Here is a 25405-nt window from a genome sequence, read left to right on the forward strand (position 1 = left end):
ATCGCTGCTACCACGGCATTCTTGTCTGGTGTGCCCCTGCTGGACATCTGCAGGGCTGCTACGTGGAGGTCGACGCACACCTTCACGAGATTCTACTGCATCGACCGGGATTCCAGGGAGGAGTCCAGGGTCGGCCAAGCAGTGCTGCACAACCTGTTCGCCTAAGGTGAGCCTGGTGAGGAGGTAAGAAATGCTTAATGTTGAGTTTTGATGTAATGCTTAATGTTGAGCCTTGCCACCTCCCGTGGTTGTGCATGTGTGTACTGCTATGCCATCTTATATTCATGAGCATGTGAATCCATGCCAGACCCCATGCTGGAGAAGGAACAAGTTACTTACCTGTAACTGTTGTTCTCCAGCATGGATTTGGCATTGATTCACATGCAAATCCTCCCTCCTACCCCTCTGCAGCTCTTCACTTGGTCATACTGCCACTTTACGTGCTACCAAATCTGAGGATGGCTGCCAGGGGCGGGGCTTAGGGAGAGGGCAGTCATTGACTGGGGGCAGTATGACCCAGAGACCAGTGATTGGTTACTACTAAGAAAGACAGATCAGAAACAAAACCGATACTGATTTTTCTTTACCGAGGATTCCCGGCCTGACGAAGGGGAATATTCATGAGCATGTGAATCAATGAGCATGTGAATCCATGCCAGACCCATGCTGGAGAACAACAGTTACAGGTAAGTAACTTGTTCCTTACTGTCATATCTGGCCAAGTTCAATCAACTTGTGGCAGAAACCAGCTGGCCTGAAGATAAGAAGGCATGACTTTTCTATAAGGGTCTTTCAGATTCACTAAAAGATATCTTAGCAACAGTCCCCATAGTTCCTTCTACTTTTCCCGAACGTCTAGACATGGTCCTTCAGATTGATGCACGTAAATCCGAGAGGAAGGGTGAAAAGAGAACATTGGTTCCTCTGGCCCTTCAGCTGGGAACTCAGAACCCATGCAAATTGGCGCAGTACGGGGCCCTTTAACTGCCGAAGAAAGAGAGTCTAGAAGGAGGAACAACTTATGTTTTTATTGCGGTTCCTCAGAACATCTGTTGAAGGCCTGTACTAAGAAAACCCAAAAGGTCGGGACACGCCAAGGCTAGACAGTATAGGGGGTTGAACTGCCGAGCACAACATATCATGAGACTAATGAATCTCGACCATTTACCATATCTACACGCTGTCTGTCTTCCCAACCATGAATGGTTTATAGATGCAGTACTTGATCCGGGAGCTACAGGTAATTACTTTGCTATTGCTTTTGCCAAGAGATTGGGTGTCCCAGTCATCCCGAAATCACAACCTGAACTTGTCAATGCAGTAGATGGCACCTCTTTGCTTTCGGGTTTGGTCACCGAACAGACCTCAAGTCTCACCATGATCACTAGTAGTGGTCATTCAGAGACCATACATTTTGATCTCATTGCGGCACCTCAATACCGCTTGATTTTAGGATTGCTGTGGTTAAGGCGCCATAATCCAGTGATAGACTGGAGGTCTGGTGAGGTGGAATTCACCTCTAATCATTGTGAGCAACTATGTTTTGCTTCCAAGTTGGTCCAACACAGTCCTTGTCAGCCACTTTTGACAGTTCCTTCTTCAGTGGTTGCTGTCATCTCATCGCCATTACCCAAAGAGTACATTACTTACCAAGATGTATTCAATGCTAAGGGCGCGGAGGTACTTCCTCCACATAGGATTAATGATTGTCCTATTGACTTGGTCCCTGGAGCTAAAATACCATCAGGCCGAATATATTCATTAACCCACAAAGAGGATCTGATCCTCAAAGAATACCTAGCCAAATCCATAAGGACTGGGTTCATTCGGCATTCCCGGTCTCCAGCGGCTTCTCCATTGTTTTTTGTGCTGAAAAAGGAGGGTGACCTTCGACCATGTATCGATTATCGCACCCTAAATGCAGTTACAATTCGTAATCAGTACCCCATCCCATTGATCTCTGTACTTCTGGATCAGTTGGGAAGATCCAAGATTTTTACCAAACTGGATCTTCGAGGGGCGTACAACCTGGTTAGAATAAGAGAGGGCGATGAGTGGAAAACGGCCTTTAAGACTAAGTATGGGTTGTTTGAATACTGCGTGATGCCTTTCGGCTTGTGTAACTCCTCTGCTACTTTTCAACATTTTATAAATGATGTCTTTAAGGACATGATGGACCGTTTTCTTGTTGTTTATTTAGACGATATACTCATCTATTCCCCTTCATATGAACTTCATGTGCATCATGTTAGCCAGGTCTTACAAAGGTTACGGGAGTATTCTCTATATGCTAAATTGGAAAAATGCATATTTCATGTCGAAAGTGTAGAATTCTTAGGTTACGAGATCAACAGCCATGGTATTTGTATGTGTTCCAACAAGGTTAAAGCAGTATTGGACTGGCCGGCTCCAAAGAATCTTAAGTCCTTGCAATCATTTCTCGGCTTTGCTAACTTTTACAGATATTTTGTAAAGTCATTTTCAGACATCTCTGCTCCTCTCACAGCGCTCACCAGCTCAAAGAAATCTTTTGTATGGAATCCGGCAGCTAATGAGGCTTTCGAGACACTTAAGAAGGCTTTTACGACCGCCCCAGTGTTGAAACACCCAAATCCTTCCTTGCCATTTGTAGTAGAGGCTGATGCCTCGGATGTCGCTCTTGGAGCGGTACTATCACAGCACTATTCCGATACCGGTGGACTACATCCAGTAGTTTACCATTCACGAAAACGCAACAACCATGAACTGAATTACACTATCACAGAAAAGGAACTCCTGGCAGTAAGAGATGCCTTTTTGGTTTGGAGACATCATTTGCTAGGAACTACAATTCCAGTGCAGGTCTATACAGACCACCGTAATTTGGTAGCTTTACAGTCAGTGAAGTGTACTATGGCCAGACATGCACAGTGGCATGAATTCTTTTCAGCCTACCATTTCACTATTACATATCGCCCTGATTCTTGGCATTCTAAGGCCGATGCTCTCTCTCGTATTCCGGGGCACAGTGTTGAGCAAACTAGTCAAGGGTTACCGCCGTTGTCATGCCAAGTAGTGTGTGGTTGTACCATGAATTCCTCCATGAAGTCTCTCTTAACTACCTGGGTACAGGACAACCCACAGTCTATCAAAGAGATGGGGACTGACGTCATTCACTCTATGCCTTATCTCCAAGAAAAGATTTACTTACCTACTGAGGTTACTCTCACTATGGCATTGCAGTGGTGTCACGATGCTAAGTTTTCAGCTCATCCAGGCATTCGCAAGACTCTTGAACTACTACGCAGATGGTGTTACTGTGCCCAGGGGAAGCTGGCACATGCAAAACCTATGGGTCTTTTACAAACCCTACCTGTTCCTAAGACACCCCGGACCATGATATCCATGGATTTTATCATTGAACTACCACCTAAGCAGGGTTTTGATACCATTTGGGTAGTAGTGTACTACCTGACTAAGTTCGCTCTATTCATTCCCTGCAAAGGTCTGCCAACAGTCCCAGTCTTGGCAGAATTGTTTATTAACCATGTCTTCAGATTTTTTGGTTTACCCAGTATCATTGTTACCGATCAAGGGGCTCAATTTACGTCTCGTTTTTGGAAGGCTGTTACCCACATGTTGGGCATTGAGGATAGATATTCTAGTGCCTATCATCCTCAAACGGATGGGCAGACGGAGAGGGTTAATGCCACATTAGAACAATACTTACGTTGCTTACTGATTCAACATCAGGGTTCATGGTTCTCAGTGGTACATGTCATGATTCCTGCCCCTCATGTCCTCAGCCCTTCAAGATGTCAAGCTGGAGCCAGGCCACAATCACCTACATGGCCCTCAAGGGCCTCTCCAACCCTCCAAAGACCCACTTGGAGTCAGACTTGGCGCTTGTGGCACCAGACTCACTCACTCCCATAGGATAACATTGGGGATTGGACGTGTAGTGCATTGATGGGGACAAGATGGATGCCCCCACATATTTCGGTTCCCAGAACTGCATGTGCAGTCTAGTCTTTTGGGTGTGGTTCAGCCCAGAGACACCTGGGACACCCAGAGACTATTTAAACCACGCCCAGGCTGAGAAACATGCTTTGCGTTTGCAGGTGCAGGGGTTGCAGGTGCGTTTTCTGCACCTTCAGCGTGACGCTCACTGTGTTCGGATCGGTCTCCAGTAGACCTGCATCTTTCTTCTGCGCTCAGCTCCTGCAAGAACAAGAACAGCCTTATCTTTCAGCGCTTCTGCCCATCATTCATCGCACCTTCTGTTCTGCGGGCATCTTCGGCGGTGTCATTCCCATCCTGGCACGCTGCTTCCTAAGGAAAAGGGAAAAGAACAGAAAAAAGGCATTGGTAAGCATTCTGCAAATCTTCGCTTATTTTTAAATACTGTACGAGCTTCAAACGCTTACCTGAATCCCAGCTGCTCTGGGGGAACTCTGTCTCCGGAACCTCTCATCCATCTGCAAGAGGGAAAAGACACTCCAGGTTAGCGTGGAAACATCTAGAGGCGCCGCATACCGCACTTACTCACCGCATCCACGCTGAAAAAGTTGCGGCACCTAAAAGACAGAAGAACTCAGTTCAATACAAATTCGAAAGGGGTGCATCACGCATCGCGCTTTCACTCACCTTCAGCGCTACTCATCTCAGCAGCACGCTGCCATCCCCGGACGCCGGCCATCATCTAAGGAAGGAAAGGAATGAAGTTAGAGACTGTTCAAAAGACTCATTATACTTACCTGTTGGACTCTTGCCAGTGAAGTAACTAGGCAGCAACGAGCCCGCATCAATCAACGCGCCCCTGCGCTTAAAGCAGGACGGAGAGCACACTATCCAAGATAACAGGGTGAGCTGTGGATCAAAGGGAAGGGTTGGAGCCCGGGGAAGAAGGGGTTCAAGCACACAGAGACAAAAGGGAGTTAAACTCTACCAATCCTGTGTTTTCAGGCCGGGTCTCCAGTCGAATAGCCTCCAGGGAAGGGTTTGCGGTCGTAAGAGGTCAGAACAGGCTGAGTGACATCCCCGTGGATACCAGGTGAGCGTTACAGAATGCAAAGCCTCACATCAAAATCCACTTGGGCGTCATGGAAACGTCAGAAACCGACCAGTTAGCCCACATGTTGGGGCAGCACCGTTCCGAAGAACATGCAGCCAGGAGGGAGACCAACACCTTGAGGAGAGAGCTGATAGTAGCCAGTCACAAGCAGGGCATGCACCATTGCCGGGAAGCGTGCCCTCGATGCCAGCGCCATCAGCCAATCCCGTTCAGATAACCCTTCCTGGGGCAGTTCCCTTGGCCCCGCCCGAACGATTTACGGGAGATCCCAATAGGTTTGCAACGTTCATGAACCAGTGCAGCCTGCACTTCCTTTGTAGGCCAGGGGCCTTTCCGAATGACCAATCACGGGTCGCTTTTGTGCTATCCTACCTGAGTGGTAGCGCCGCAGACTGGTCTGTACCCTTTGTGGCCCAAGACGATCCTTTGCTGCATGACTTCAGGGGCTTTCAGCAGGAGATGGAAAAGCTGTTCGCTGGTCGTACTCATGGGCAGGCATTAGACAACGAACTTCTGTCCCTACGCCAAGGGAATCAAGACCTATTAACATACATAGCCACGTTCAATAGACTCGTAGTTGAAGTAGTTGAAGCAGAATGGCCAGTGGAAAAGACAACCACGTTATTTCATCGGGGGTTGCGGTGGGAGCTCAAGGATGTTCTTGCACAAGTAGTGAACCCCCCGAAAGACTGCTCAGAATTCATTGACCTTGTTGTTCAACTGGATCATAGGTTGCAGGACCGAAGAGCAGATCGAACCAGACCGGACGCTTGCCCTATGTATGTGCGTTCAAAGGACAATAATGCCCCAACAACGGAAGGTTCAGGAGAACCAATGCAAATCGGGGGGGTCAGATCCCCCTTGACTAAAGCGGAAAGGGATAAAAGGAGACAGCAGCAGTTATGTCTGTACTGTGGAAGGTCAGGTCATTTCCTTAAAGAGTGCCCTGTGAAGCCACCGAGGAGGACGGTAGGGGCCACGGACAAGGAAGATACCATCAAGGAATCGGAAAACTCCCCAGCCCGGCAAGTGTAGGGGTCCACTTGTCGAGCGAAGAAAGTGAACTACAGACCCCCCATTATGCACTATCTGTGGTCTTGATCAATCACCAACAACTTTCTCGGATGCATGCAGTAAGAGCGTACATAGACAGTGGAGCCGTTGGGAATTACATCGACCAGGATCTTGCGGCAAAGATGGGGCTTCCGTTACGCCCTAAATCAACCACCGACACTGTTACCACTGTCGACGGCACGGAAATAGCTTCTGGTCCAATATCCCAATGCACTGCAGCTTTAACCCTTCTGTGCCAGGATGGACACCAAGAATCTATCGTTTTCGATCTCATTAAGGCACCACAGTTCTGGTTGATTTTGGGAATGCCATGGTTGGTAGCTCACAATCCTCGAATCGATTGGCGAGCAAAAGAATTGGCCTTTCCCGAGACTTGCGCCCACACATGTTATCGCCAAGAGAAACAACCAATAGACACCAGAACCTCCACGCTTGCGACTGTGGCAATCAGCACCCTACCAAGTGAATACCAGGACTTTCAAGATGTCTTTCAGAAGGAACAGGCTAATACCCTGCCACCGCATAGACCATACGATTGCCAAATCGACCTGATACCCGGCGCACAAATCCCTTGTGGGCGAATTTACGCACTCACGGAACCAGAAAACCAGCACCTGAAGGCCTATCTTGACCAATACCTGGCCAACGGGTTCATCCGTCCCTCGAAGTCTCCAGCAGCCAGTCCTCTATTCTTCATACCGAAAAAGGAGGGGGACTTGAGAACATGCATTGACTATCGCACACTGAACCAGATTACAGTAAAAAACCGCTACCCCCTGCCACTGATCCCTGAATTGCTTGATCAAGTCAAAGATGCCCAAATCTGCACAAAACTAGACCTGAGGGGGGCATATCACCTTGTTCGCGTAAAACAGGGGGACAAATGGAAAACCGCTTTTCGCACCAAATACGGCTTGTACGAATACCAATTAATGCCCTTTGGCCTTTGCAACGCGCCTGCTGCATTTCAATACCTAATGAACGATATCCCATGGGAATTGATTGATGTCTGTGCTCTAGTGTACATCGACGATATCCTAGTATATTCTGCATCAAAGCAGGACCACGTTAAACACGTCCAATCCGTATTGGAGAAACTCTGTCAACACCAGCTCTACGCCAAGCTCGAAAAGTGCTCATTCCACGTCTCAGAGGTGGAATTCCTGGGCTTTATTCTCAGCCCGAATGTAATCCGAATGGATGTACCCAAGGTAGATGCTATCCTGAACTGGCCATCCCCAAATTCATTCAAGGGGGTTCAAAGTATGCTGGGTTTTGCAAACTTCTACCTCCGGTTCATCCCAGGATTTTCGCAAATCGTGCATCCCATCACGTCATTACTACAGAAAAGCAACAAAAAGTTCCAGTGGACAACAGAAGCCGAGGAGGCTTTCCAGGAACTCAAAGCAAGATTCACATCTGCCCCAATCTTACGCTACCCTCGCCCTGATCTCCCATACCTGGTGGAAACGGATGCCTCAAGCATGGCTATGGGAGCCGTCCTCTCACAAAAGGATCCCGAAATGGGCCAGTTACACCCTGTTGCCTTCTGGTCGCGTAAATTCACACCCCCTGAACTCAATAACGCTATCACAGACAAAGAACTCCTGGCCATTAAGTCAGCCTTTAAGGCATGGCGGCACTATCTCTTGGGCGCCAGACACACAATCACCGTAATAACTGACCACCGGAACCTCCAGTACCTAAAAACGGCAAAGGCCCAATCCTCACGACAACTACGTTGGGCTGTTTTTTTTGCTGAATATGACTATGTGATTACATTTCGACCAGGGGTGAAAAACGGGAAGGCCGATGCCCTTTCCCGTATGGGGGTGGAAGAGCAAGGGTATCAGACCTCTGACCCAATAGCAATCATCCCGAGTGACAAGATTCTAGGAATGACAGCAACCATAACTCAGAAAGAATTACATGAAGTCATCCAAAACCTGATGAGTCCGGAGCAATTACAAGCGTGGAGTGCACAAGGAGAACATTACATGATAAAAGATCAGTTACCCTACTTCAGGAATCGTTTATTCTTAGCAAACCAAGAACTACGAGAACAAGTCATATCCGGTTATCATGATTCCTTGATCGTGGGCCACCCCAGAATCGCTAAAACCCTAGACAAGGTAAAATGAACTTATTGGTGGCCCACGTGGCGTAAAGACATTATCCAATTCATCCTATCTTGTGGAGTGTGTGCTCAAAACAAGTCATCCAAGCAGAAACCGGCTGGGCTATCACAACCATTGGAAATCCCACCAGCACCCTGGCACACGTTGTCCCTCGATTTTATTACTGACTTACCACCCAGTCAAGGTTTTAACACTATTCTTGTGGTCGTGGACCTATTTTCAATAATGGCACATTTCATTCCTCTTAAGGGGCTCCCAAATGCTTCCACTCTGGCAAAGGTATTTCTTGAAGGCATCGTACGGCTCCATGGGTTTCGTTCAGTTTTGGTCTCAGACCGAGGTACTCGGTTCTTATCTAACTTCTGGAGAAAATGCTGCTGTATGGCCCAGATCGACATCCGGCTATCCACCAGTCACCATCCCCAAATGGATGGTCAAACTGAGAGGACAAATCAGACGCTCGAGCAGTATCTGCGTTGCATGTTACATCAAGCTGAAGGAAGCTGTTTCGACCTATTATGGATAGCTGAATATGCTTAAAATAATTCCCTACACACCAGCACTGGGCAGGCACCCTTTTATACCATGTATGGCAGGCACCCACGTACTTCTGAGTTGGACGTTCCTACAACCCTGGAAATGCCAGCAGTCAAAACCGTGCACACAACCATTTCTCAAACCTTTAAAAGGGCAGCTGAACACCAAGCTAAGAATCGCCAAAAGGAAGTTTGCTGATCAACACCGAGCAAAGGCCCCCAACTACCAAGTGGGAGACAAAGACTGGCTGGCGTCTAAACACGTGTCCATTAAAGGAACCCGAACTTTCCGTCCAAGATACATGGGTCCATTCACCGTCACCTCCGTGTAAATCCTGTGGTGGTCAGACTACCTTTGCCGTCAAACATGCAGATTCATCCTGTGTTCCACATGTCTCTCCTTAAACCTGTTCAAACTGGGACCCTTGTAGCAACGCCACCGCAGCCAGTAGTAGTTGCCGGGGAGCCAGAATTCGAAGTCAAGGACAACCTAGATTCAAAGTACGTCAGATCCAAATTATACTACTTAGTAGACTGGAAGGGGTATGGTCCACAAGACAGGACATGGGAGCCTTGTGAGTACATCCATGCACCTTGCTTGCTTAGACGATTTCATCAAAACCATCCAACCAAACCAGGACCAGACAGAAGAGCCACCTTGAGAGGGGCCTTGGGGGGGTGAGCAGGGGGAGGGGAGTGCTGTCATGATTCCTGCCCCTCATGTCCCCAGCCCTCCAAGATGTCAGGCTGGAGCCAGGCCACGATCACCTACATGGCCCTCAAGGGCCTCTCCAACCCTTCAAAGACCCGCTTAGAGTCAGACTTGGCGCTTGTGGCACCAGACGCACTCACTCCCATAGGATAACATTGGGGATTGGACTTGTAGTGCATTGAAGGGGACAAGATGGATGCCCCCACATATTTTGGTTCCCAGAACTGCATATGCAGTCTAGTCTTTTGGGTGTGGTTTAGCCCAGAGACACCTCGGATACCCAGAGACTATGCCATGCCCAGGCTGAGAAACATGCTTTGCGTTTTCTGCACCTGCAGCGTGATGCTCACCGTGTTCGGATCGGTCTCCAGTAGGCCTGCATCTTTCTTCTGCGCTCAGCTCCTGCAAGAACAAGAACACCGTTAGGAACAGCCTTACCTTGCAGCGCTTCTGCCCATCATTCATCGCTCCTTCTGTTCTGCGGGCATCTTCGGTGGTGTCATTCCCATCCCGGCACGCCGCTTCCTAAGGAAAAGGGAAAAGAACAGAAAAAAGGCATTAGTAAGCATTCTGCAAATCTTTGCTTATTTTTAAATACTGTACGAGCTTCAAACGCTTAACTGAATCCCAGCCGCTCTGGGGGAACTCTGTCTCCGGAACCTCTCATCCATCTGCAAGAGGGAAAAGACACTCCAGTTTAGCGTGGAAACATCTAGAGGCGCCGCATACCGCGCTTACTTGCCGCATTTGTTCTTCATAACCGGCATCCACGCTGAAAACGTAGTAGCACCTAAAAGACACAGAAGAACTCAGTTCAATACAAATACGAAAGGGGTGCATCACGCTCTCACTCACCTTCAGCGCTACTCATATCAGCAGCACACCGCCATCCCCGGACGCCGGCCATCATCAGGAACGAAGTTAGAGACTGTTCAAAAGACTCATTATACTTACCTGTCGGACTCTTGCCAGTGAAGTAACTAGGCAGCAACGAGCCCGCATCAATCAAAGCGCCCCTGCGCTGAAAGCAGGACGGAGAGCACACTCTCCAAGAAAACAAGGTGAGCTGTGGATCAAAGGTAAGGGTTGGACCCCGGGGAACCAGGGGTTCAAGCACACAGAGACAATAGGGAGTTCAACTCTACCAATCCTGTGTTTCAGGCCCAGTCCCCAGTCGAATAGCCTCCAGGGAAGGGTTCGAGGTCATAAGCGGTCAGAACAGGCTGAGTGACGTCCCGTGGATACCAGGTGAGCGTTACAGTACAAATGGCGGAGTTCGCTTATAACAATTCCCTGCACACGGCCACTGGGACTTCACCTTTTTTTGCCCTGTATGGTCACCATCCTAGGACCCTTCCGTTGACGCTTGCACCTTCCTCAAGTAATCCTGCAGCACAGGCTTGTGTTCAGTCTCTGGCCAAATTGCATGCAACAATCAGACAACACTTGCTAGCGGCTCAAAGTCGCACTAAGTATCACACAGACACCTGTAGGGGAGCACCTCCTATTTACACCAAAGGCATGAAAGTGTGGCTGACGAACAGGCACCTGCGTCTCCCTGGCCGTACTTCCTTATTGGCACGTTTCGCTGGTCCTTTTGTGGTGTCCAATGTGATTAACCCAGTGGCGGTACGTTTGGATCTTCCTCACACATGGAAGATACACCCGGTTTTCCATGTCTCCCTTCATAAACCATTGCAGGAGGCTACCAGGTTGATGGTTTCAGACCGTCCCATTCCAGTGGTCGGTTCAGATGAGTATGAGGTCAACCAAATCCTCAACACCAAGGTCAGACGAGGTGTCCGTTTGTTTCTCATTGATTGGAATGTTTATGGCTCGGAAGATCGGTCATGGGAGCCTCTCGCCAATATTCACGCTCCTGGTCTCCTCCATGATTTTTGGTCTTCCCGGCGGGGAAGGCATTCTTTGAGGAAGGGTACTGTCAGGAATGCGGACTGCACGCCAGGTTCGTTAAATCCTCCTGTTTCATATCGCCGTTCCACCCCTTCAGAGTCCCATCCTAACATCTGCGTTCTTGCCCAGCCAAAATACATTAGAAAACCATTGCTGGTTCATACCTTTCATTCAAGGAAACACGTAGCAGCTAAGGATCAGACCTGCTATAACCGAAGGTGGCGGTTGCCATGGAAACTAGGGCAGGCATGATAGCTTCTGCACGCACACACACGTTACGTCCAAATCATGTGATCTATGCTTTCCTTTTTAAACTCCTCACAAACGTTCATTCAGTGCTTCTGAATTTGTTGAAGTACCTTCTTTCCTTGTTCTTGTTATCTGACCTAACCTGTGTTCCTGAACTATTGTCTGGTTTTTTGGACTCCTTTTGCTTGCTCCCTGCCTGTTACCTCGTTTTGGATTTGCTGACTTCCTGGTTGCCGACTCTGACTGCTTTCCTGGATTTGTCTTTTCTTCCCGTTTATCACCGCACTAAGGAATACTGTTTACCTGCTTGCCTCATCGTAAAACAGACTCCCTGCCGATTTCCCTGGACCACACGCTCCTGTTTTCATCTCATCACGTTTCACGGAACGAACTTACTCTTGGCTGGCTCAACGTTATCTACCGGTAGCACTACCATCAGCATCCACTTGGGCAAACCCGGAAGCTTTCTACTTGTGTGTGCCCCGTACGAGCTAGAGACTTCCGCGTACTGTTGGGGTACACTAGGAGCGTCCTCGTGCCGTCGGGTAAGAAAAGGACTTCCTGCCCTTAGACGTACTCGTGCCATCGGGAATAGCTCTGGTCCCATAGTGCTTCTGGGGTTTTGCCATAAGTGGACTATTCGGTAGTGCATCAAGATCCTCCCTCCTCAAGACATGGTAAGACTTTCCAACTAAACCTAACCCAATTCTTATCTTGTATATCTGCTACAACCTGTAACATTTAGATTATTGTATCCTTGCCTTAGATCTCCCAGTTCCATTTTGAGTTCTATTCGATTGTCTTGACTTCTCCTCGCTCTTCCTGTTGTGCCAGGACTTACCTGTATGTCACACAGGTTGGTTGATCCTGCTTTGTTTTAGTTTCACTGTTAGCAACATCTGTTTTCAGTGTCTAGCTAAAACTGCTCTTTTCCTTTCCGGTTCTCTTAGATGATGTGCAGATCACGTTGGCTCCATTCTTCCAAATAATAGATCCCTTGGTATCGGCTATTCTATCCATACACAGAGTTATATTGTTAGGTAGAATTTGTCGGCTACACTTCGTGGGCAAAACCAAGGCGGATTCTGACATTGGGCTCCTTTCCCCTTGACTTCTCTTAATTTTAAGTTATTGTACAACTCAAGAGAAACTGTTACAATTCTTGCAACCTATCAACTTGGCGCTCTCCGGCACCAAGCGTAGGATTCCTTTTTCTGATCAGTCCTAGGGTTCTTGACCCTTTTATCCTTAATCTCTCATGTGGGTGCGGGACCCAGGCTCGCAGTACTTTACACAGCTTGGTTTGCTTCCCTCCCAAGTAAGTGTTTACTCTTGTAGAGTTTCTTTTCTTTTTTTTCATGGTCCCAGACCCTTTTTTGCTTTGAACTTTCAGATATGGGGGTGAGTCCCAGACTCACAAGGCTGTGTTGTATTTACTTAGTTCACTCTCCTGCCAAGTATACAAGTTTCTCTCATTTGCTTAAGGGTCCCAGACCCTCTTTCATCAGGGTCCCAGACCCTCTTTCTCTTGCGTGCGGGTCCCAGACTTGCACGTTTGTGTTGTATCTGCTTGGTTCACTCTCCTGCCAAGTATACAACTGTCTCTCCTTTGATTTAGGTTCCCAGACCCTCTCTCTCCAGTTCCAGAGCTCACCCTGATGCTTCCCCAGACCTCTCACAGCTCTCTGGCAACCAGTGTACCTGTTTGCTTCCTTCTTGGCGGTACTGACGCATCCCAAGCAGCTGTGTTCTTCCTGGAAGCTCTGGTAGCATGCAGGCACCCAGCTGTGTCTGCAGCGTCCCTGCAGACGGAGACTTCTCTCCAGTTGCACGTTCTGTTTACTCTGTGCTTCGCGTCCATGTATGGCTCCCGATATTCCACTTCGGGGACGGCACTCTCTCTCTCGCATCTCCTCGGCACGCACGTTTGCTTGAGCCTGAGCTTGAACCTGAATGATTTTAGAACTTGCATGTCGGATTGGTGTATTCCCTCGATCCAATCACTGGGCTCGGAAAACTAGACTGCTCACTCGGCCTCACACAAGTGATTCTTGTACTCCTGACCATCTTCTTAGTCACAGAATCAGCCTTAAAAAAGCTACATGTAGAATACTTTGTATTATTTGGTTTCTAAGTGTTGTCATGTTAGTTAATTTGGCTAACTTTACAGCAATACATATTAGCCCTATCCAGGAAAGAGGAACTGGATGAGGGGTTTGCCGGCACTATGGCGGAACCCCGGAGAGAGCCCTGGTGACCAGAAGCAAGCGCGATAGTGCGTGGTCCCAGTGCACTCCCCAGTGGCCGCCGAGCCTAATTCATATGTGCACCGCCTCTCCAACAAGTCGCGGCAGCCCGTTGCCTATAATAAGAGTCTGAACCTTAAATTGGTAGTTTACCGTTTTACACACAAAACCCCCCAGAAAAGTTGAGATTTAAAGAAGCTGCTGTGGAGAGTTGCATTAAAGAGTTAAAGCATAATGCTTGCCACCGTGTCTTTAATACAATCAAGACTCCGGCGATGTAAGCCTAGGTAATCTTCATTGGTAAAGGAAGAGGGCCAATGGATTAAGAATACCAGGTGCATTAATACAGGTGAAGTACTTTACTTGACAACATCATCACAGAAAACACATGTAGAGCACAATTGCAAGTTTCTTAAGTAATAGACCATAGGGGTAGTAACTTTTAGAATAATTTATACAGTAACCAATCTCGTAGTAAAACGACCTGAAACATATATGCAAACTTTTCCAACTTATGATAACATTATATAACTTTGTTCCAACCTATCTTCCAACCACAGCTTAAAAGAGTCTCACAATATTCAGAGGGGCACTAGGCCACCAGAGGTTAGGGGTCAAGCAGGATACAGTGTTCAAGGTTCAAAAGTGGAAGAGTGCAGATCTAAGAAGTCTAGGGGTTTCCTTGTGTATTTGCCTCAAGGACCAGTGTCCTAAGGCAGAAGAGAGTACAATGGGTTGGCCACCCCAATGTAGCTCTGTGGGTGCCCTGGAGGGGTGCAAGATACAGATATCCGCAGCCCCCAGGAATACAGGATCTGCAAACAAAGCTCCAGGTAACTGGTATATGGAGCAGGAAAGTACCTTAAAATGAAGGTCATTGCTGCAGGACATTTCCAGCGGAGAGGGGACAGCTGACCCGGTTTCTCTGTCTTGGTGACCGAAATGGTGGATCTGGTGACAGCTCTCATGCAGAGGACGTCCAGCAATGGATCTTCTTAGTTCTGGCTTGTTGATGCTTTTTCTAGGCTTGGTTGAAGAACGAATGTTGCGGTGGTAGACTCTTCTCCTTTTCTGTATTGTCGTCTTGTGTGAGGGACTTTGGGGAGCTGGATCCAAGAAAGATGTATATATATGCTTTTAGAGGAGCGCCGGAAGTTCTTCCAGGGGGGTGCAAAATGCTGTTTCTCTTGGCACCGGTTAGGTTCACCAGTCCAAGGGAGGAAGTCATTTTGTTTGGATATTCCCTGTTGCTCAGAAGTGGAGGTCGGGCTGAGCGGGCTCTGGCGGTCGGTGAAAGTGACTGGCATCTTCTTCCTTCGGTTTCTTCTACGGATTCTTCTACGGATTCTTCTGTTCCAGTAGTCGACTGAGTTTCTGCTCTAGGACCTCAGAATGTATGCAGGAACACTGGCTGAACCCACCAGTCATATCCCATGCAACATTCAAAAGTTTGGGATGGCTATCCAATAGGGACAGCCAGCCCACCAGTCAAAACTGGTTTCTCTCAGGCACTGTGCAGGACAAAGGGCTGGGGGTGACCCTCCCCACTTCCTGTCCTGCCAGTCACTCAAAGACCATTCGCAGTCTTTCCAATGGAAGCACAGAAAAAACAAATGGATTAGAGAAACCTCCCCGACCAAGGTACGTAGAAGAAGCCCTGAGAAAAGGTAAGCCTTCTTGTTCTGTACATAGTGTCCCTACCACAGCCGTGATGACAGCCTGCGATAAACGTTCACAAAAAGTTGTGTGAAAGGTACACCAGCCTAAAAGGAGGGACTTGACAAAGTAGACAAAACGTTATTGGAGAAGTGAGAAAAGGGAGATATGTTCCCCTCAACACTCCACATATGGTGGGGTGTGATGGTCTCACAAAAGAAAGTACAGGTAGGATGAAACGCATCCCCCTGCCCTGGTAATAGGGTGTTAACCAAGAGAAAATAAAGAAACCTTTCAGTGGAAGCTCTACGAGCTTCTAGTAACGCAGCACAGAAAGTGCTGTGTGCTACGTCAGTAAAATGTAGATGCCAGAAAAGATTGAGGAAAGCATGACTCCAAAACAATATTCCAAAAACAGGTAAAAAAAAGGCGTTCCCAAGATCAGAGTAAAAGGATGAATGAGTGTGGAAAACGGTTTCCACTCACTCAGGAGAATCGGACAAAAAAGCAAAAGTCCTGCAGAAAGTGCTGGGGGACTCACGGGTGGGGAACATTTCACTCAAGAAGGAAAAGCTGTAAATACAAGCATAACTGCTTAGTTTGGGTGTCTGCAACTTTTGTCTCTCCAGATGTCTCTCCAGGTGTTTTAGACTACAGCTCCTGCCAGCATAGTCAATGGTGAGGGCTGCTGGGAGTTCAAAACATTTGGAGAGTTGCAGGTTGCATACCCCTGCCTTTAGTTCCAGGATAACAATGTGTAATCCCTTCTTCTTGTCCCAGGGGCCATAAATATAGTCCAGATGTGCTTCCCACTCTAAAGTGAAGCATCAGTCACTAGAGAACATTGGGACTATACCTGACGAAAGAGCTCTAAACACAGTAAATGGTATGCAGTGTCCTCTCAACAGGTTTTGGTAAATACATGCTGGCATCTGAATCTAGTCTTCGAGATCTCAAAATTAAGACTGAGGTCCCTATGGTGAGTGCAGTTTTGCTTCTGACACCTGTAAGGGTGTGGAGATAGGAGACTGACACAAAAGAGATATAGTTTTGGCTATAGACTTCTAGTTTCGACGAAAGCAAAGAAGAAAAAACATATTTTGCTCCGTTTGCCTGCCTCAACTTAAACTAAGAATGTGTCAGGAAGTCCAAAATCAAGTCCATCGTCCTGTGTCAAACCTATTACCATCCCTTACACCTCCAACTAAGTGACAAAAGGGTCTACTGAGTATTCTTAACACAGAAGATTGATCTCCGTTTTCCCCGTAGCGGAATACCATGCCATCAGTTTCTCAGGACTATTTCTTGAGGGAGAGACTCCTTTCCCCAGCTTATAATTCTTCTCAAGTGTAGCACATGAAGGTTCAATTTCCAAACAAAGCTAAAGTTTCAACTTGAATCCTGGTCAGCAAGAGAATGCCTCCCTTCTTTTGCGTTTCTATCAGTGTGCCTTGTACAAATCCTAATGTCAGGGTCTATGCCTCTTCCCCTAACCTTTCTCAGGTTTTCACAATGCCAGGCCATATGGCTGTTCCCTTGGGCCTATTAGGCTTTCACAATGCCAAGGGGTATGGCTCTTCCCTTGGCCTTCTTAGTTTAACAGGTCTGCTTCACTAACCTGCCAGACACTGTGATGATGGAGAAGGTCAGTGGCATCCTCCTTTATGAATGGTGGGTTCCAACCCCTTCTTCCTGGGCTTCCCAAGCCTCTCTGGCTTTCATATGGGTCCTCAACTCTGTTTTTCTAGATTCCCGGGCCTCCCCGGTTCTCGTATGGGTCCCAGAACCTATTGCTCTGGCTTCTCGGATCTTGTCTGTTTCTCTTGCTTCCTGTGCTTTCCCTCATCCTGGGATTAATCACACAACACATAGATAAACAAGGTATAGACGCTGAAGATACTTTGAGGCATGAAGGAGAGAGTTTAGGACCAAAAGGGACACCAGCTAACCAATATTCACCCTCTCCAGGGAAGGAAAGCTTTCCTGGCTGAGTATCGAGAACTGTATCAATAAATGAATCTTGTTTGAGGTGGGATTGACCAGATTCATTGAAATTCAGAGGAATCCTTAAGGAGTCTGCAAGCAAGTATGTCTTTGTGGCATGGGAACACTTGCATGCTGTCTCTCCTGAGCCGAGCAACCACCGCTGACCAGACCTTTGTAAAGATTCATTGTTGTGATGCAAATCCAACAGCCATTGTGGTAAACTAGAATTGTTCTCCTACCACTATGAACCGTAAACATCAATGTTTGGAAGACGTGGACAGGCAAGATGAAGTTTACTTCCTCGAGTTTGGAAGGCGAGTTCGGAGCAATCTTCCTGCTCCGTGTTCAGAAGATGTGGTGATCTTTCGAAGAGTAGTACTATCTGCAGTTGAATACGCAAAGCAAGCCCTTAGGTAGTGAGTGTGTGGGGAGGACAAGAATATGGAGTAACATAGCATATCTTTGAATACAGGAATGTCCACACAGAGGTATAATGAACATATACTTCATATCTGTTAAGTTAGTAAGGTGTTGGAAAGGGTTGCAGGTCAGTAATTTGGGTTCAGAAACTCTCTAAAGAGCGGTCTTACGCTTGCCCCAATGTTTTATAGAGGCATTTTAGGACTGGTATTGACATATATAAGGAATTCATTATCTTATAAAAAATAGTGGTGGAGACAGAAACGCTTCTGATTGACAGAGAAGGGTGGTCTCGTTCTCATACTGTGTGGTCTCCAATAGTAAATTCAGGGCCCAAGACTACACATTGGAATTCGCTTCAGCATCCCTTGGATGCCTTTCTGAAAACAATGTAAGTATGGGATGACTGCAGTCCGATATTTCTCTCAATTGCTGACCTGTTGCAGTTAATGCTCAGGTCTTCAAAAAGACTGGTAGTGGTTCCTGTGTTAGTTACCCAGTGGCACGTTCGATGGTAAAGATTATCATCAAGCAAGAAAGAATGCTGTAGAGCTCCTGGTAATCCCAATGTGTATTTGAGAGTTACTGCTGGAGCTTGGAGTATGGTGCAGCTGTGCACTACACAGAAGATGGAGCTTCTGTAACAGGAGATGCAGACAGAGTCCAGCAGAGGCAGTTCAGGTAAGTGGTATATTCCTCTGTGTGCTGACATTACTTGGCACTTCCTTTGTTCTGGGTTTAGATTTGTCTCTACTTTGTTGTGGGTTTAGATTCGTCTCTACTTTGTATTGCAAACGCAGAGCCTGGGCTCTGTTGGTTTCTGGTGCTCTCAATGTCCTGACCTCTTTTGTTGGGCATGTGTTCCTTAGCAGCAGGTGATCCTTAAGGGCTTGAAACTTGGCAGTAACCTGCAGGGTTAGGGGGCCACCAGTTCCTCTGTTCACGCTGGTTAGCAGAAGTCGGATATCTGCAGCTGTCGGGCAGAGCTTTGCCATCTGAACAGCTCTAGGAAGAGTGCAGGGACCAGAAGAGCTTCCTCATAATTCCTCTTTGAGTCACGCTTTTCCTTTATACTTTGACCTCATTCCCAGGCTTGAAAAGTTTGAGACATTCCCCCTACTTACTAAAGAAATGTAGACGGGAGGGACTGAGTAGTTAGCTTGGCTACCAATTGCAGGGCTGCTCTCAGATGTTCGACAGCCACCTAGTCACTTCAGGATGCAACAATCAACTTTTGAATGTTTCTTCCTAGACTTTTATTCATGAGTGGATTCAAACACCACTCTGAAATAGCTTCTATCTGGTAACAAAGCTTATGGGGAAATATATCTGCTGCTGCTGAAGTGAAAACAACTCAGCTAATGTTGAGGTTGTTGTCTCAGAGGTATTCCTCCTTTCCTCTCCTTCCCCCAGAAGCTCACTGTCTCTAGAGCTCTGGTTCTCCCTAAGCTGGACTAATGCAACAGCCTCTTTCTAAATCTGCCTGCTTCTACTCACCGGCCTCTGCAACTCAACCAGAACAGGCTGCAAGACTTGTCCTTGGCCTCAAGCCCAGGGATCATATCTCTCCAGCACTGATATCTCTGCATTGGCTCCCAGTGGCTGCAAGGATTAAGTTCAAGATCCTCTGCATTGTACACAAGGCCTTCTTGGGCCTGGGTCCTCAACACCTCCAACTCTCTCTTCGTGAATACCTTCCTACTCGAGCTCTTCGCTCCTCCAACTCCCTCAGGGTCAGTCGCTTCTCCAAGCAACAAGTAAGTGGTAGATTTCTTTCTTTTGCTGTGGCCTCCCTCTGGAACAGCCTCCCTGCCTCTTTGAAACTTGAGGAGAACCGTCTCCGATTCCGGAAGCACCTCAAGACCTTCCTCTTTGCTTCTGCCTTCTCTCTTCCTCTCCCCTGCTGATTTCCTGTCTGATATTGCACTGGTCACCTGGCAACCCTCTGATTTTGGGCCCAGGTCCCTGCCAGCCCAGTTGCACACTTGCACTGCCTCCTGGCAATCCTTGCATTTGGGTCTATATCTGTAACTCTACAGTCCCCCCTACCTGCACTTTTGGACACCTCCTGTCTGCACTTACCATTGCACCTGCCACCTGCTGGCCACACTTCTTGTTATTGTTTTGATCCCATGTACAGCACTGCCCCTCCCCTTTCCCCTGGCACTTTTCCCCCTCCCCTCCCCTGCACTTGCACAATCTCAATGTCACTTGGCCTACTAAGATCGTTGTCTCTGTCCTCCCTCTGTTCCCCCTTCCTTGCCTTGAAACACATGTATATAGGCACGTTACAAATGCCATATCATATATCATATTGTATGTTTCTGGAATGTTTGCCCCAAATGAGACTATCTCACTAATTAACAAGGCTGCCACAGCTAAATCATTTTGGACAGGTGAAGCTGGTACATCATTTTGGACAGGTGCAATGACTGGGCGGTGGACCCAGATTTTATTTGTAGTTTTTTTGTCGTGATTCTTGGTGCTTCCCATCAGAGAGAATATTTATTAGATGTCTCTAGAAGAAACAAAAGACATGATGTAGACACCAGCCAGTGCTCTATCAATGTACATATCTGCGCTCTGGCAGACAAAATATATTTAGCAGCACCCTCCAGAAAAGGCTCATCCATTTTTTCTGACAAACTGTTGCCTGCATCCGTAGCCTAATCACGATGTATGAAAGTGTATCTTGCAAGGGTTGTATGTAGAGTTATTAGCCCTGAACTCCAGGTGGCCTAGTGTTGACATCTTCCTACCAGACAAAAACTACGGAGCCAAGAAAAGCTCCTCCCACTAAACCAAGATGAAATCTCACTCAAACCAGAAGTACAGGGGTTGGGGTCAGTGCAATTGAAAGCTTCTATGCCCAAGCGTGTACTACAACTCTGCTCAGAGATGTTAAAGTCCTAAAGATTAAAGAGGATGTATATTTCCTTTGCCTCTAATTTCGTAGCATTGGCCAAGGGCAGGCTAGGCATAGGTCCTAAGCAAGCAAGGCCTAGGCTTCTGTGTTAATGTTAACTTTGTAAGTCACCTGTTTTTAGTTTTTTCACTGGTTTGTCCCACTTTGTTCACACCCTCATAAAATTGCTCATCACTTGTTCTCATCTTTGTGCTATTGTTCAGGGACCCTGTGAACACTTGTGTACAAGCATGATATAAATAAAATATCATATCATATTACCCTTCTGAGGAATGCCTCTACCATCAATTTATGAATGATCAAAATTGACATCTATGTTCTTAAAATAACTGAAATCTCCCTCTGAGTCTCGAACTTCAAAGCCAGACCTCCTTATAAGGATGAAGTTTGAAATCTCACATCCTTGATACGCCCTAGTCTCCACCATCAAGTGCATCAGCGCTCATGGCATCCCTAGAAGAAAGTCAGGTGATTAGGACTCTGCCTTAATCAAATATATTTTCAAACCTCCTATGTCATAGTGACCATGGCAAACTTAGAAGGACCAGGTTCTGCTTGATGAGTCTCAAGATACCACTCTGGCCGCCTGTGAAGGATCACCGTTGCCTTTGGTAGGGGCCTACTAGAATCACTTGCTGCAACACCATGGGTCATGCTGGAAGAAAGACTGGCCCAAAAACCAAACTCAACTGAATTCTGGATTGGACAGGAGGCTGCAAACAAACATATCTATAGAAAGTGAGCCAAGTGCCAGAGTATTCTGCCAGAACACTTCCAACGCAAAGTTGAAATGGTACCCACTTTTGTAGTTTGTCTAGATCAGGTATCTGTTTTTCATCTTACTGGGAGCATTGCTTGAACTCTAATTTTCCTATGGTTTTGCATCTGTGAACTGGAGAACAGCTGCTTAGTCATCACTCTTGGGTCAAAAGCAAAAAAGTGATCTGTGTCTTCTCCTTTTCTCCTTTTTATTGTTTGGTAGCCTCAAGAACTGGCTTTGTGGTTTTGTATTTCAGTAAGTCTGATCGATAAATATCCTGGGATTGGAGGACCAACAAGATTCTGCGTATGTTTAGTGCTATTAGCACCCTTGCAATACATTCTGTAACACCCTTGGGACGGTATAACCTGGTGAAAGACCAGCAAAAAGTTAGTTCCACGTTTTTGGAATAGCATCAGTGGCACACAGAAAAAAAGGATTGGGGTAAGGGGACACCAGCTATCCCAACTTATTTTGAAGCACCTTTGTCATCGCGGTAATCCGCTCTTGCACCTTCTAGAGTTTATTGTAAGATTTTCCTAGTGATGTTTTAGAAGGTGAGGACTCTATTGCAGGAGGACATCCATTAAAAACAATAATTTGTTTAGTGCATGTATAAATAAAGCTTCTGGTAGGAAAATAAGGCTTATTCAAAAATAATTATATATATATTTCACAATTGTCTGAAATACAGGGCTTTTTTTAACAAATCACTGCATTGTACATAGACTATGTACTTAAAATAGTTTAAGGACAAGAGTTTGTTTTGCATTTTTTTCTTGTGGGTATTTGTATATGTTTACATGCCAACGGCTGTAAAAGAGAAATTTCAGATCGTCACAAGCAGTCCATGTGCGATTCCAACATGACGTTGAGGGAATTTTCTGACGTAGGCGGCCAGCCCTTTGATGCAGATGGTAGGACGTCCGTAGAGAGCAGTGATTGTAGATTGGGATTGCTGCTGTCAGTGTCTTCCAGTTTATCGCTGTTGTCCTCCCAGTTAATGTGGAACCTGGTAACCCTTGGATTTGATGCCAGAATATTTCTTTGAAGCTGGAGAGAGTGGGAGAAAGGAAAACACATTTTACTTTTGCAAGGCATTAGATTACTTGTCAGTCTGTGAAGTAGAATGAAGAGATCAATAGAAATGCTTGAAGTTATGTGGGGCTATTGGATACTCTAGTGGGGATAGTGTTGAAGATAATAAAGGAATTGGTGTCCAAGGCTCCCAGTGTGGCCATTCTCAACTGAGTATTCCCCTACTGTGATGTGATGTCATGCCATTCAACAACAGTCCCATTCAACTAAGCTGAAGTTGCGGCCTGGGAGTACAGCATTTCCACTTCCTCACTCGGGTTTCCTCTGGTTCGAGGAAAGCAAAGGAGACTGTATACGCTGCTGCATGGCTTGTGACACTTGACTGCAGGTTTCTCACACACCCAGGCAACCTGCCAAATACAGTTGTGCTGCTTGACAAATGGAAACAGCAGGCCTGTCGCCGTGACATATCTGCGGCTCATGCTGTGTCAAAGCAATGCCAGGAGGACGGAGAATGGGACATGAGATGGTTTATTTATTTTGTTTTTTGGGTGGTGAGAAAAAGGACACAATGGAGGATGAGGGTGCGCAGCCAGAAGCAAGGTATTTATGAAACAATGTATATGATTCACTCTAGCCTCCGCTCCCTACCCACTTCATTGCAGGTCCATATATGCAGCTCTGGGTGTGAAAAGGACGTAGGGCGGACACACCCAATATACAGTGTAATGCTGATGATCACCGCTGTGACTTCAAAGCACTGCACAACCACAATTATTAACTGCTGTGGTGTTACAATAGCAGCATCCCACAACTGCTGGAAGTAGAATATCTCCTCAAATTCAGCCCCTTTAGTGCACCGACCCTCTAATATGGTGATAAACACAGAGGTGGTAGCTGTACTAGCCGGTAACCGCGCCGCCAGCCTGAGGTCATGGCTTCGAGCAAAGGGAGGGTCATTACTGGAGGGATAACGGCTGAGGTGGTAGGTGCAAATAACTTTGGGGGTAAGCAATGGACCATTTTATACCCTAAAAAAGCCTACAACTGTGAAGCCCTTCTTTTGTTTCTATGGCGGTCTCTGGAGCCAGAGAGAGAAATGATGCTGGAGCAGAGTCTGCCTCTAAGGGCAGGCAAATAACTTTTTTTTCTTTTGTAATCATGTGGGTCTTTGATAAGCTGGCAAAGGGGAGTGGGCAAAGGATGGGGTAAAGGGTGCAGGGACAGTCGGGAAGCAGGTGCAAGTAATCACCAGCTTGCTCAGAATGTGGGTTTATACTAAGCTGTAAAGGCCATGATCCAAGCAACTGGTTGCTCATGCCACTAATATCTCCTCCTGACCTTAAGGCAGCTTGTCTCATTCAGTGGACACTGTCACTAGTCCAGCAATAGCACACCTCATTGAAAAGGCTGCTACTGTGGGCTGTAGCAGCCATCGCACCACAGTACCCAAAATAAAATGCAGAAAAGGGGCTATTTTCCACTTCTGTGTACTGAGTGACTGTGGGGATGCGCATCGGCACCCGAGGGGGTGATGGGCGCACCTGGGATTGGGGGCATCAAGAGCCAAGGCAGCGGACCAGCCGCTCCTCTCGCGGCGGTCGCCTGCGCCGGCAGCGGGGAAGCCCAAACCGGACGCGGAGTGTCACCGCTACACTTACCTGTCGGAGGGCGGGCCGTTGCTCGGGGATGCAGCGCGTCACTGCCGCACTCGCCTGTTGGAGGTCCCAGACCCAGGGACGGGAGGGGAGCGAAGACCCTCCATGACAAGGAGGGGGGGCGAACAGCCCTTCAGCGTGCAGCGGATCGCGGCTGGAAGACGCCCGGAGCCAGGGCCCACCCATACCCAACGCGACCACGTTTTTGGTCACGTGATCGCCTCAGCAGTTCCCTGCGGATTGGATGGGATCATGCAGGCACGGCAGCCTTTATGGGAGGCGGGTCAACACAGCAGCCAATAGGGTGTCGGCTGGTCAGGGCTGATGGCGATTGGTGGGGGCTTGAGTCTAAGGTAGTCCATAAAAGCCCGCCAGAAGAAACTGACGAGGTTCTCTCATTTTGCAGGGAAGAGAAGAAGAGGAGGTACGAAGACCAGAGTGGTGGGCCTATCCAGACACCACGGTATAGAATAAGTTTGAGGACTGCCTCACCGTATTCTGAAGGGATCAAACACTGGTGAAGTGAACCAGAGGACATTATATTTTGTTTTATTAAGGACCCTTTATCCAGTTGGAATAAATATAATTTTCAGCACCTGCCTGTCTCCTGAAGGTTATTTCCCACAGTGACAAAGAAAACAACTTGAGTTTTCCTGCGGTTGCTTGTGATTTCACTCAGAACCTGAATGGCAAGCACCTCTACTGTCAATACCTACACAACCGAGCTCTCACGTTTCCCCATACCATGAGTGAGATCATCTAGTACTGCATTTTATCCCTTGGAATTCTGGTACTAGTAGCTTTTTCTTGTCCATTTTAAATTTAAGAAGACTAAACGTCCCAGGATTCTAAAAATAAAATAAAAAATAAAACAGATTTGGGTGACTATCACACATGGCATGGCAGAAACATGATAACTGATGGGTCTCCAAATATTCATTAAAGATGGCCACAGGAAAAGAGTGTGCTCCATTTTAAATTGTAATTCACTCATTCCTAGTCCAAAAAGTTAACTGGAAATTGATTTGTTGTTGCATTT

The 25405-nt window shown here is 47.1% G+C and overlaps 2 protein-coding genes across 5 annotated transcripts in view; one reads left to right on the top strand and one right to left on the bottom strand.

Moving 5' to 3' along the window:
- MCM9 (minichromosome maintenance 9 homologous recombination repair factor) overlaps positions 1-25405 on the top strand; it is a 907286-nt gene that overhangs the window by 617244 nt on the left and 264637 nt on the right. Inside the window, exon 8 of one of the 3 annotated variants that reach the window (XM_069606614.1) lies at positions 24773-24914. The exons of the other annotated variants lie outside the window; for them this stretch is intronic. Within the exon in view, the coding sequence (XP_069462715.1) occupies positions 24773-24840 (68 nt within the window). The 3' untranslated portion in view covers positions 24841-24914. Of the gene's footprint in view, positions 1-24772; positions 24915-25405 lie in introns of those variants that run through there. 3 annotated transcript variants of the gene reach the window in all.
- ASF1A (anti-silencing function 1A histone chaperone) overlaps positions 22317-25405 on the bottom strand; it is a 92278-nt gene continuing 89189 nt past the window's right edge. For both annotated transcript variants that reach the window (XM_069606616.1, XM_069606617.1), the window contains one exon: positions 22317-22723. In XM_069606616.1, the coding sequence (XP_069462717.1) occupies positions 22508-22723 (216 nt within the window). In that variant the 3' untranslated portion in view covers positions 22317-22507. The remainder of the gene's footprint in view (positions 22724-25405) is intronic.

Source organism: Ambystoma mexicanum, chromosome 4p (genome assembly GCF_040938575.1).
Source record: "Ambystoma mexicanum isolate Mex_15411 chromosome 4p, UKY_AmexF1_1, whole genome shotgun sequence".
Classification (NCBI taxonomy): Eukaryota; Metazoa; Chordata; class Amphibia; order Caudata; family Ambystomatidae; genus Ambystoma; species Ambystoma mexicanum.